Consider the following 13,590-nt stretch of genomic DNA (forward strand, 5'->3'; position numbering starts at 1 on the left):
GTACTGCACTCTTTTAATAGGCTATAACCCAAAAGCGCCGCCGTTCTCTGCTCCAGACTTCGATCGTATGGTGAGTTTTCCCAGCCACTAGATACCATATGAACAAGAAAGGCGCAAGGTGCATGCGGTCGAGAACAGTAGTTGCCTTCTGCATCAGCTCACCCGCAATACAGTTGCCTGCTTGTCTCATGCGATAATGCCGGCTTGTACTCTAGTTTCTTAATCCAGTACTAGCAGATCTCTCGGGTTGTTCCACGCTGCATTCACAGCTATCGCTGCCAACCCTGTTGCGATAAGCATCTTCACTTATGGGTTTCACACGAGACGTTCATTTGAGGGATCGCCAGCCGTTCGTGCGAAGGCGCGAGTATGTGCGGGCGCGAGAAAGAAAATCTGGGGGCTTTTGCTCCTTGAATATCTGACTTTGCCTAGGCACTACGGAGAAGGTTTCTTAGCGCACGTTGTAGGCATTTGTCCTTAGGCGTGCCGGTATTGCGAAGTGGGGTGGAGTTTGTTTAAGCTCGGACGCTGGCAGCCGGCGCAGTAGAAATTGGTGAAGCAGGAAGCACTGACGCCCGATTTGGTGACCGCTATGTCCGACATACTGTCTCGCCCCTGCGACGGTTGTGCTAAGTAAGTCGTGGCAGATCGTAGCTTTCTCGCAGCTTACTTATGTACCTTGTAAATAACACCACAGATGTTTCTGCAGAGCAGTAGCGACCGTAGTAGAGCCCGGGCCGCATATAGTGAAAACCTAGAAGGCAGAGCACCTTAGCAACTGTGGTTGAATGCAAGTGGCTGAAAGGCCACTGGTGACGATGACTCACTCAGCACCAGCACCGCAGGCGCGAGAAAGTCTGTCTTCAGAGGCAAAGTTCTGACTGGTGTTGCAGAAGTCGCGGGGCGCGGTAGTGCTGAACTTAGTGCCACTAGTTGGTGGCTGGACGTAATTATATTTATTCAATCGTGTCTTTTGCTAATTGTAACAATGTGTCATTATTTCGTATTATTGGCGGCGCCTTCAGGACACCAAAGCAGCAACGGGGACACCAAAGCTAGAATCCGGACTGGTCACTGTGGGTTGGGGCTCGTCGAGGCCCGCGCGTGCCAGGGGTGTATAAGATCGGCTGTCCGCTATCGCAGACAGCCAATTTTTTATGCGAACACCCCCTGTCAAGCTTCAATCTCCGCGGCCCCAACCCACAGGCTGCCCTGCTTCCAGCTTTGATCCCCCCACTACCCTTTGGGTGCGCTGGAGATCCTGCGCCGCCTGCTTTATTATAACCTCAGGTGCTCTCCCGAGGCCTCCATTTGCCGGTTACATATGCCCTCCTGGTGCTTGTAAAAAATTCAATCTATCTTTGCGACGAAAAAAGCAACCCGCGACTTATGCAACACTAGTCAGAACCTTGCCCCTTCAGACACAGCGATCACCGAATGGGGCATCTGTGCCCACTGCCTCACCGTGCGGGCAGCCAACGGCAGAGCGTAAAGAAACTCGACCGCACTCCGCAATACCTGCATGTCATGGGGCAAACACATACAACACGTGCTTAGAGACCTCCTCTGTAGCACCTAGGCAGAGTCATACAGTCAAGGAGCAAAAGCCCCCAGATTTTGCCTTTCACACCCGCTCTCACTCGCACCTGCGCACAAATTCCTGGCGATCCCTCAAATGAATGTGTTGTGGGTTTCACAGCGCGTGCTGCTGTTTGATGTGCTGCACGCTTTTAATAGTCTATAACCCCGCCACCGTTCTCTGCTGTAGACTGCGATCATATGGTGCGTTTTTCCATGCTAGATCCCATGTGAACAAGAAAAGGCGCGAGGTACATGTGGTCGAGAACAGTAGCTGCCTGTCGCATCAGTTTGCCCACAATACTCACCTGCTCGTGTCACATGAAAACTGCGGCTTGCACTCTAGTTTCTTATTCCGGTACCAGTGAATCTCCTCCCGGATCGTTGCACGCCAGATTCACCGGTATCGCTGCCAACCCTATTGCGATTCCCTGCTGCAGGCGATGTGATGTGAGCATAATGTTTCACTCTGGTGGTGTCTGGCATCGCCCACCAGCTCGATTTCGTTTCGGCTTTCCGTCTACACAATAGGAGAAAACAACACTATGCATCTCAGGTCGCAGAAGCCCCACCATCTCGATGCGTGTCTGCTTCTCATGCTGCATGTTTTCTAACTGACCAACTTTCTACCAACCAGCTTTCCACCCGCATGCACGCACACAGACAAATTTGGCACGTGTGCTCCCAGTAGTTCCAGCTGGTTGATCGCAGACCCGAATGCCTCAATCATGAATCAATCTAACTCGTTGTTGGAATGCGCTGCTAGGCTGGGCTAAGTGAGTATAAGCAACAAGCGTCCCAAACAACAACTGAACTAGTATTCACTCCGAAGCTAACGAAAAAAGTCATGTGGTTCCTCGCGAGCACAGCGGAATGACACTACACCATCTACATAATGTCACGGCCAATCACTGATGAGCTGTCTGTAGGAACATTAGCGACAAGCTTTCAGCGAAGGTTTGTAGCCCGAACCACATTGGCTGGCACTAAATTTTCGTCATGGCCACATTGTCTAGCCACTTAGGCGTAATCGGAAGTGCGTAGTTCGGTGTAGGCAAGTCTCGAGTCTAGTTAACTCGAGCTTTGATGTCAACCAATGGCGTAGCGTAAAGAAACTCGACCGCACTCCGCAATACCAGCATGTCATGGGGACACACATATACAACACATGCTTAGAGCTTTTAAATGCATTTAAAAAAAATTTTCGGCCATCATTCGCAATATAATATTTCGCTCCCTTACCCCCATATTCAGAAATGCATCCTAACTTGAAGCCCATGCTTGACTTGATTTAAGTGACGCCTGTCGTGAACGCACCAAAACAAAAGCAATAAGCGTCTTAGACGCGTTCGCATCAGGTGTCATTTATATGAAGTCAAGCATGAGCTTCAAGTCAAGATGCATTTCTGAATACGGTGGTTAATGTGATTCCCATACAACACTCATAGAAAACAAACCTTGTTTTAAAGGGCAAAAACAGTCTTCTATATAACAATACAGTTTTCTTAGATTTATGAAAATTAACTTTCCCCACACATGTACCATACAATATGAGGCAAAAGTATGCTTGGCTACTGCCATTTTCAAGAGCAAATTACGAATTCACTAGATTGGAATATCGCATACCAAAGTTACTAAACACCCTACAGAATATTGATATAACCCTAAATTATATTTCTAAGCAAACGTTGACAGCACAACTTTCAGAATATGACACATTTGCATGGATCCGATGACACAAACGGTTGTGCAATTTGATTGAAATAAATGATTTATAATGGTATTTTGCTATATATGTTTATGAATATCCTTTGTACGAAAGCATGTTGCTGTGCTAAATTATATCCTTGTGTGAGTGGCTCTATGAGTTACAATGGCAAGTTACAGACATCTGAATTTTGTAGCAATGTTTCAAGAAAAATGTTTCAAGAAATTGTTATATATGTACTTTTGTTTTGTTTTTTTCCATTGGTGAATATGTGTGCACTTTTTTTTTATCTCTCATTGACAAACTATAGCAGCACGTTTTATGGTATGTGTGCGTGTATGTGTATATTATATGTACTCTGAATGTATGTATGAATCTGTGCCTGTTGCCAAGAAAAGGGGCAAGGACCTAGTCAAGCTGGTGTTTTGCAGCTTTTTGTTCTTTCCCTGGCGTTCTTTTTCTGTTGTAAAAAAGTAATACTGAAATAAAATGAAATGAAGTGTATGGTTACGGAATTAATGCAGGCCTATTCCCAGCGCTCAAAAAGCTGACAAACTGCCTTGCCAATGAAAGCGAGTACACAGGATGACCGTTGCATGTTCGCAGCTACCATCTTTGTGAAATACTGTATGGTGGCCCCTCATTCCAAATGTCATTCGTAGGTGCACAACAATCTTTTTTATAGGTTCTAGTGATCTGTCACAAGACTAGCTTTGAACTTGCATCGCAGGCTCGAAAATATTATTGACAGTGCGCCGACCCCTCAGTGCAGGTGGAGTCGCATGGATGGCAGAAAGGGGTGGGGGGGCCCTGTTATGCCCTGCTAGCATTGTTATATAATGCTAGAACACCCGTGAGCATGTGCTGCACTCCATTTTCTTGCCGCAAATTTCTTAAATTGAAATTTTTTTAATTTTCTGATAATTAGTTGCAAATCTACTATTCTATATTCACACAGCCCTAAAATCATGCCGTTGCTGTTATAAGATCGTCGTCACAGTCATCTTGCTGCTGTTGTTACACAGATACTTGCATCAGACACACTGCTGATCGCTGTACACAGACACGTTTGTCCGCTCGGTAACGCTTTGCCAAATGCCAGACAATAGTGGGTGGCCAGCTACCTGCAAAATGCTTTTATAGCATAAATTGTCACAGTGCAGGGGATCTGCATAATTTTTTTTTTAGCTTTTCACCCTAACAAATACATGCCGAGTGCCTTAATCATGTTTTGAGACACACATAAAAAGGGGCACCAGCTCTGCCGTTTCTTTCATTGTGAACAAGGCTCCCGTGGGGGAGCCGAAACGTAAATAACTAGTTTAAACCATTTTTAGTCGGTGTCCAGACCTCTTCCTTTTAAGTAGCAAATACACTATAGGTGGCATTATAGCATTGTCACTTAAACGGTGTTCTTATAATTAAAGCTGTTGTTCTGCAGGCGAACCCACTGGGAGGCAGCCATCCACTGTCTGGCCTTGCTGGATGGCCTCCTGTCACTGGCACACTACAGCGGCTCGCTCACTGATGCCTCTTGCACACCACACTTCCTGCCACGCCAGGCACAAGTGAGGCCAATTATAATGTGATCTTCCTTACAGCCATGTGCAGTGGCGTGCGCACACCCTTTCCTAGATTTCCTTCACTGCTGCCTACGAGCTGAAACCTGCTACGTCCTGCAACATTTAGGGAAAATTGCATAATTTGTGCCGAGCCTGTGCCAACACATCCGTGTCGCGGCCTTTTGGTGAAAAAGAAGACTGCAATGCTCCAAGTTCATCACTCACTCTCCCTCGAATGTACAGTAGAGTCCAGTTAACTCGAGCTTTGATGTCAGTCTATCAGTTAAGGGGGGACGCGGCCTTTGAAAACCGAAAAAATCGTTAAAAAGTAAATTTTTGGAAACCCACATATTCGGGAGGCTTATAGCGCGTTAAGAGACAAGGACGAAAGGAAGACGTGACACACACAGGCGCTAACTTGCAACAATCATGCGCTATAAGCCTCACAATGTCTTACCAAGAAGCCCAAATCACTGCATTACAGCACATATTCAGGCAGTATGTCTTATGAACTACCATTTCTGTAAATATCATCTAATTCATCGCAAAACTATTTCAGCTAATGTTTATAACGAGCCACGGCAACCCTCTAGCGGCGAGCGAGCGCTCAAAATACCCCTACTTGGCGCGAACGCCATTTCTCCACCGCTCCCCGAGCGCCGCCATTTTGGTGTTATTTTGTTAGTGCATTCTTGTGCTTTTTTTACCCCACCACCTGCGGTGGCAGCACGGGAGAGGCGTAAATCGCTCATGATTGGAGGGCTCGTGAGTTCTTTCAAGTTTCCCGCGGCTGAGGCGCGAAGCTGAGATTGGGCGAAGCGCGCACTCCTCAAGGACGCGGGGGAGCCTGCGACTCCCATTGGCTGCTGCGTGCGATGATGTAGTAGTCGCCTGCATAATGCGTCCGGATGTCCTCTGCTTTGACTCCTCCATTGCCGGCGCCCTTTGTGTGTTTTGCTTGCCATTGTCTATCTTTGCAGCCGTTCGCATATTCTCCAAGTTTCTACCGTCCTTTCGTGACCGTTGTTGCATTTAGCCTGCCGATTGTTGTGCGGTTGGCCACAATGCGCCCAAAGAAACTCAAGACGCTACACGCATTCATTGCAAGGAAGCGTTCTATGAAGCTCACCCGCATGGCAAAGCTCGGCACTAGCTCACGCGCCGACGACGATCGCACCGATGGTTCCTGTGGGTCAGCTTCTGCTTCGTCTACACAAGAGCGTGGTTGCGTTGATGCTTCTAGCAACGTGACTCCTGCTCCACCGGCACAGGAATTTGTCATCACGAATGCGTCTGGTGTCTCGTGCTCATCGACAGCGGGTTCCACAACCTCTCTTTCATCTGCCTCGGGCAGTGCGATCGCGTTGTCCACTGTGCACTTGAAAACTCATTTCCCGACGTGTGAGGTGAAAGAGGTGGTGGATAACGCTGCTGCGCAACGAGGATTTGACGCTATGTCAGCGATGGAGCGAAAATTTCAAGCAATGAAGCTTGAAATTTGGAGCTATCCTGAAGCTGCCACCGCTACAAATGAAGGGGGAAAATTTGTCCTTGTGCAAATGAATGCCCTAGGCGACCTGCTATCCGGGACCCCGTGCCAGTGGTGCTTCGCGACTGGGATGAAGGTTCAAGGAGGCACCCAACTTGGACTTGCAACAAAGCTTGAGCTGCTATGTTTACATTGTGGAGTAGTTGCGAGCTCGTGGAGTTCTGCTCATCAGGATGACTCAACGGCCTTTGACGTGAATGTAAGAGCCATTGTGGCAACAAAGCAGATAGGGAAGGGACAAACAGCCCTCTATTACTTTTAGGCAGAGGAACCGCAGACACAGTGCATAGAAAAGTTCTATGCAGAATCTGCTTCTGCTGTAAAGGCCACCTACAAGGAAATGGATCCATATTTCAGCAGGAATATCACACTAAAATTTGATGGAACATGGCACAAGCGTGGCCACACATCCCATATTGGAGTTGGTGCAATAATTGAATATCATACAAGCCTCATCTTGGACGCCATTGTAATATCGAACCAGTGCCTTGGTTGCCAAGTAGGACCAAACCCTGGGGACCCAGGTTACGCAAGCTGGCAGGAGGATTATGTGTGCCAGAAAAACACTGGCTCTAAGTCTGGGACGATGGAGGTTGAGGCAGCTGTCATCCTTTTCTCACGTTCGGTGCCAAAGCACAACCTCCGTTACACAACGCTCGTATCTGACGGAGATAGTGCCACCTTCCCTGTCCTTGTGCAAGAAAATGTTCATGGACTGGTCCCCATTTCGAAAGAGGAATGCCTGAACCACGTCCATGCTGTCCTCATGGACGTGGAACCACGTCCATGAGGACAGCACTGCGCAAACTTGTGCAGACAAGCGACAAGGCTTTAGGAGGGAAGCGCAGGCTGACAAAGGTCCTCGTCGACAAGTTGACAGACTATTATGGCTGGGCCCTACGGAACAATTCAAACAATATGGCTGCAATGCAGCATGCAAGGATTGCATCGTACCACAACGTGACATCAACGGATGAATAACCTCACCACGACTTGTGCCCTGAGGGTGCAGACTCATGGTGTCTTCATAATGCCAGCAAGAGTGATGGTGTGCCACTTCCGAAGCATCGGTACAATCTTCCAGGCTATGTTTTGGAACCAGTGCTACCTGTTTATGAGCGCCTCTCACAGGCTTCTCTTCTGCAACGCTTCCTGGGAGCAAAGACACAGAATGCATCAGAATCATTTCGCTCCATGCTATGGTCCCTGATGCCCAAAGAGCAGCATGCGTCGCTGATTGCTGTGGAGACAGCACTGCGTGAGGCAGTTTTAAGATATAATGCTGGCTGCCACAGGGCCACCCAAGAGCTATGTTCCTCAGTGGGGCTAACACCTGGCCACCTGGCCATTCAACGGGCACCCGAGAAAGAGTCTCTCTGCGCTTAAAAAGGCCAAGAAGCGATCGCAAGACGAGGTGGAAAGGTGGCAAAAGAAGATAGTGCCTAAGGACATCTCCAGTTATGCTGTAGGGTCATTTTAGACCAATATATGTGCTCAAAACTTTCAAAGCTCATTTTCTCAAAATGAATTTTTTGGCTGGTGAGGCTGCTAGTTCCAGCCATATCTCTGTAACTGCTCGTCAGATTTCCAGTTTTTTTATTGTGTATCTCAATAAATTTCTGAGGGCAAGACAAGCCAATTTTTTATATATATTGTGTCTGAGATTTGTGACATTTCATCAAAATTTGATTGATAAAATCTTAATCCCCAGCACTAAATTCGGTGCTCGCTAAAATTTTTCAGCAAGGAAATTTAAAGAAAGGGCTCTGTCTTGCCCTGAGGTATCTATCTGGGAATCATCATAGTGAACTTCGCAGTTACAGCACCTTTTGAAAATTCTCCAGGCCTAAAATGAGAAAACTAGGTGCACCATTCTGACATATTGTAACTTGAGAAACAGCAAATAAAACTGCATGAAATTTTGTAGTTCTTCTAATGCTTTCGCTATGAGTCTATCCTGAAAATTTCAGTAAGGTATCTCCATAAACAAAAAAGTTGGTATTCGAGAGTAGCCTCCCCCCTTAAGAAAAAAATGTTTTCTGCCAAAATGTCATATCTATTTTTCAACTAGACCTCTTAGCTGGGCGACTTAGTGATCCATCTTGGTAACAACTTCATAGCACAAGAAAACGCGCTCGCATGCTCACACACACAAACACCCAAGAAAGTGTATCAGGCGCATAAATGACAGTGCGCCTGTTCCTGACATGCGCGCTGCGTTCGGCTCATTATCACTTGGTCGGCAACAAAAGCAACGCTCCCAAATAAAGCTGTGTTCTTGTTCTGGCTATCTTGCTGTTGTCACGTCCTTTACGGCACGGATACATGGTGTCGGAAGTGGCTACGACGCTCTAGCTTCGGCAGTGGTGGAGTACGAGCGTGGAACGGCTGCAGGCACCGGAGCCCCTTCATCTGGTGGGGAACGTCGCAGCATCATGGAAATGTTTTCAGCAAAAGTTTGAGCTCTTCCTGCAAGTACCCAAAGTGAAGGACCAGCCAAAAAGTGAGGCTTGGAAAGCTGCACTACTGCTGAGCATCGTGGGTGACGAGGTGCTAAATGTATTCAGTAATTTCAAGTTCGAGCTGAAGGCGAGCAAGGATGACTACAAGTCCTTAATACAAAAGTTTGACGCCTACTGCACAGAGGTGACCAACTGTCACGATCCACCCGGGTTCGTGAATGAGAGAGGGCTCGAGGCACCCTCCGTTGGACAGATACTTCGCAGCGTGGTGGTGGTGAACGATGACTGACCGCTGAGCAGCTGTGCTCGTCGGTGTTTAGTGCAGTGACCATTGTTGCCTAACTGAGCCTGGCAGACCAACGAAGATTATGCCCGAGGGGGCGTCACATGCTTGTTACACCCCCTTACCCCCAGTTTGTTTGTCGACAACAGACATCCAAGTTCAAAGTGCGAGGCTCTGCCTCTGCCCTAGCCGGGACGACAGTGCCTGCTACCCAGGCGAGTAACGATCCGGTGGCCTCCGCCGTCGAGTACTCCGCCTGGACACCGATGTTGACAGGCCGGGTGTGGCAACGCCGGTTGCTTCCTGAGACAGCCTCGCTCCATCCCGAGGGTCTGCAGTGGTCGGCCTTGTGAGTGGTGACAGGCTCGACACCGGCCCACCGGGCGCTGCACCTCTGGAAACGCTTGCCGCCTCCGAGGTGGGCGGTGCTCCGCTAGAAGTGACTGGTGCTGCCGCTAGTCTACTTGCGGGCTGGAACTCGGAAGTGGTAGTCGAGGGTGGTGTCCAGGTCCCGAGGCGAGGCCTAACGTGGTCATCGTGTCTGTGCCACGTGGCCCCGTGTGGCATGCGGACGAGCAGCGAACAGGCGCTGGCAGGAGACACCACCTGTCCGGCAGACCAGGGTGGCCAGGACAAAAGTTCCTGGCGAAAACTAGAGCTCCCGACTCCGGCAAAGACCTGGGACGGCACCCTTGGTCAGCAGCGAGCTTCTGCTTCAGCTGCTTCAGGAGCACCGTGTATCGGAGGTCCGATGCAAGACGTCCAAGGGTGTCTTGACCATCCAACCCAGCAGGAGCTCACAGGGGGCACGGCCAGCGACATCGTGGGATGCGGTCCAGTACTGAAACAGTATCCGAACAATCTGCGTCTGCAAATTTCCAGTCTGGCTCTTCTTGAGCTTGCCCTTGATGGTTTGCGCCACCTGCTCAGCTGCACCGTTTGCAGCAGGGTGGTATGGCAGAACCATCATCCGGTGGATTCCGTTATTCGTCAGCCAGGCCAGGTACTCTGTGCCGGCGAATACAGGACCATCGTCGGACATGATGACGTCTGACAACCCCTGGGCGGCGAAGACCTGTAGTAGCGCTGCAATGGTCGCGCCTGCTGATGGAGTGGTGACAGGTAGAACCTCCACCCACTTCGAAAAGGTGTCCACCACCACCAGGAAGTAATGTCCATTGAAAGGTCCTCCAAAATCCACATGTAGGGTCTCTGTGGGGACGGCCAGGGGGTGATTTCCACATGACATGAGGCTCGCTTATGCTCCTGGCTGATGTGGCAGCTCTGCACCATGTGAGCAATGTCCTGGTCCAGGCCAGGCCACCAAACACGGGACCGGGCCACCATCTTGGCCTTTTCCACGCCAGGATGATCCGCATGCAGCAAATTCATGACCCTGGACCAGAGACTTTGTGGGATCACCACCCTAGAACCCCACATTAGGCAGCCTTGCTGTAAGCTCAGCTCAGCGGCCTTGTGGCAATAGGCCTGCTGAACCAATTCCTCCCCACGGGACACCGCCTTGACCACCTGAGACAGCACTGGGTCCCGGCTAGTCGCTTGCAATACCACAGATCTGGAGAGCACCTCCGGGTACGCGTGCTCCAGCATGAACACTTCAGCAGGTTCTGGAACAGCATCAGGCACCACTGTCAGGGGCAGGTGGCTCAGGGCATCAGCAGGTCCCAGGTCCTTTCCCGAACGGTAAACCAGCTGGTAACTGTAAGCTGCCAGCCTCAAGGCCCAGCGTACCACTCGAGGTGATGCCTGCACAAGAACTGCCTGGTCAGGCCAAAGCAGCCCCAACAGCGGCTTGTGGTCCGTGACCGCCTCGAACTTCCGGCCCCGCAGATACTGGTACAAGCGTTCGACACCGAACATGAGGGCCGAACCTTCCTTGTCCAGCTAGCTGTAGCATTGCTCTGCAGCATGAAGCTGACGAGAGGCAAACGACACAGGGCGTTTCTGGCCATCCTTGTCCCTGTGCGCCAGGACGGCTCCCACATCGTACGGCAACGCATCTACGGTCAGGACGACAAGTTTGGAAGGATCAAAGTGTACCAGCACTGGATCCTTGGTGATTAGCTCCTTACTGCGCTGGAAGGCCCGGTCCCGTTCCTACTTCCAGACCCATTGCTGACCATCTCGAAACAGAAGATGGAGCGGCTGTAGATGCTCCCGACTGGTTTGGCAGGAAACTCCTGTAGAAGTTGATGAGGTCGAGGTAGCTCTGAAGCTCCTTCTTGTTCTGGGGCTTAAGCGGTTTGAGCACAGCATCAACGTTGCGGGGAGCCGGGGCTAGGCCAGCCTGGGAAATGACATGTCCCTAGTACTCAAAACTGGGGGCCAGGAAAATGCACTTTTCCAGCTTGAGCTTGAGACCGGCGTCCTACAGTCGTGCCAGGACGTTGTGCAGGTTCTGCAGGTGGCCCTGTCGTCGCTGCCAGTGACCAGGATGTCATCCAAGTACACCGCCACCCTGAAGAGGTTGTCCATCTCCCTATGAAATACGGCTGGGGCTGAGGCCACGCCAAATTGTAAGCACGTGTACTGAAAGAGCCCCAAAGTTGTCGATATTGTGACATAATTCCAAGCACCAGCAGCTGGTAAGCATCTCTGAGGTCGAGCTTGGTAAACTTCTGTACACCGGACAATGCTGACAGAGATCTTCAATCCGGGGCAGCGGGTACTTCTCGACGGTAGCGACGGGGCTGATGGTAACCTTGAAATCCCCACAGATCCTGACACTGCCGTCTCGTTCGAGGACTGGTACGATGGGATCGGCCCATTCAGACGTCTTGACGGGCACCAGAATGCCCTCTCACTGCAACCGTTGCAGCTCCTGGGTGACCCCTTCCTTCAGGGCGAATGGCAGTGGGTGAGGCTTGAAAAAACATGGCCAGACTCCCTCAGGTACATAGATGCGAGCCGTCGTGCCGACGAATGTGCCCACCCCTGCATGGAACAGGGACTTGAACTCAGTCAGGAGGCTGGGGACGCCTTTCACCGCATGCTGGCTGGCTTCCGGGTACTCTGGCAGACGAACACCCAGTTTATGAATCCAGTTTCGGCCCAGCAGCGTCGGTGACGACCCCTTGGTTAAGTAAAGGGGAAGGGATAAGTAAAGGGGAAGGGAAGCGAACGCTGACCTGTGCCTGACCCTGGACCTGGGAGAGCTGCCTGGAGTAGCTGCGCAGCATCACGCCCGACGGACATGCCGGGGAATGTACGCTTGAACCGTTCCCTGGCCATTACTGACACGCTGGCCCCTCTGTCCAGCTCCATGGAAATGGGGTGCCCACAGACTTCAACGGTCAGCATGTACGGCGGCACAGACAACAGCACAAAGCCTGTGTGCCACATGTCGGAAATCCGCAGGTCCTCGGCCACAACGTGGAGCCTGGCCGCGGAAGAACTGGAGCCTGCTGCCGCACGCCCCTACCGCATACCCTTGCGACGGCTACCCTGGCCGCGGGCTTGTGTGGTACCTGGGTTCGAACCAGGCTGCTGCCGCTGTTTGCTGTTCGTCCTCCCCCTTCGGCATACCCGTGCCAGGTGCCCAGTTTTGTCGCATGTGAAGCATTGTGCTTGAGAGAACTGCCACTTTGAAGTGGAGTGAGCACCACCATAGCAACCGCAGGTGCTGCCGTTTGTCGCCAACTTGTGGACCACCGCTTCCGCCGACAATGAGCCAGTTGCACGCGAAATCTTCCCGGCGTCCTTGGCGGCAGCTTCCATTGCCAGCACTGCCTTCACGGCGTCGTCCAGCGAGTGATCGAGAAGCTCCAGGAGTCGCGTCTGCATGGCGGGGTTGTTGATGCCGCAGACGAAACGTCTCCCGGAGTAGCGAGTCCAGCTGGTCCCTGAAAATGCAGGCACTCGCTAACCCTAGTAGCGAAGCAACAAACTGCCCGAGGGTCTCTCCTTCCCGCCGGCTCCGGTTGTTGAAGCTTAAGCGCTCCATTAGTGTGGACGGTGCTGGGTTTAATGCAAGCACAGTATGGCGAGCAGCTCACCCAGTGTCTTAGCATGCGGCGTGGCTGGCTTGAGAAAGTAAAGCAGGAGCCTGAAGATGCGGGTCCCGCAGCTGGCCAGGAAAATGTGCCGCTTTTTGGCCTCGGGTGTGTCGTTTGCTCTGAAGAACACTTGGACTTGTTCCTCGTAAATTGGCCAGGTGGACCCATCTCCCTCGAATAGCTCCACCCTTCCATACAGCGGCGTGGGGCGATCCGTGGGTACGCGTCACCAGTGTCGCGATCTGCTTGGGTTCGTGAACGAGGGAGGGCTCGAGGCACCCTCCGTTAGACAGATGCTCCGCAGCGTGGTGGTGGTGAACGATGACTGACCGCCGAGCAGCTGTGCTCGTCGGTGTTTATTGCAGTGACCATTGTTGCCTAACTGAGCATGGCGGGCCAACAAAGATTGTGCCCGAGGGGGCGTCGCATGCT

At 51.1% G+C, this 13,590-nt stretch overlaps 1 protein-coding gene across 1 annotated transcript in view; it reads left to right on the plus strand.

The window, feature by feature from the left end:
* The window catches only part of LOC142580213 (DNA mismatch repair protein Msh6-like), a 745,039-nt gene that overhangs the window by 559,703 nt on the left and 171,746 nt on the right, over positions 1 to 13,590 (plus strand). The window contains exon 24 of the mRNA XM_075691108.1: positions 4,728 to 4,854. Within this exon, the coding sequence (XP_075547223.1) occupies positions 4,728 to 4,854 (127 nt within the window). The remainder of the gene's footprint in view (positions 1 to 4,727; positions 4,855 to 13,590) is intronic.

The sequence above is a fragment of the Dermacentor variabilis genome, chromosome 4 (assembly GCF_050947875.1).
Source record: "Dermacentor variabilis isolate Ectoservices chromosome 4, ASM5094787v1, whole genome shotgun sequence".
NCBI classification, from domain to species: domain Eukaryota; kingdom Metazoa; phylum Arthropoda; class Arachnida; order Ixodida; family Ixodidae; genus Dermacentor; species Dermacentor variabilis.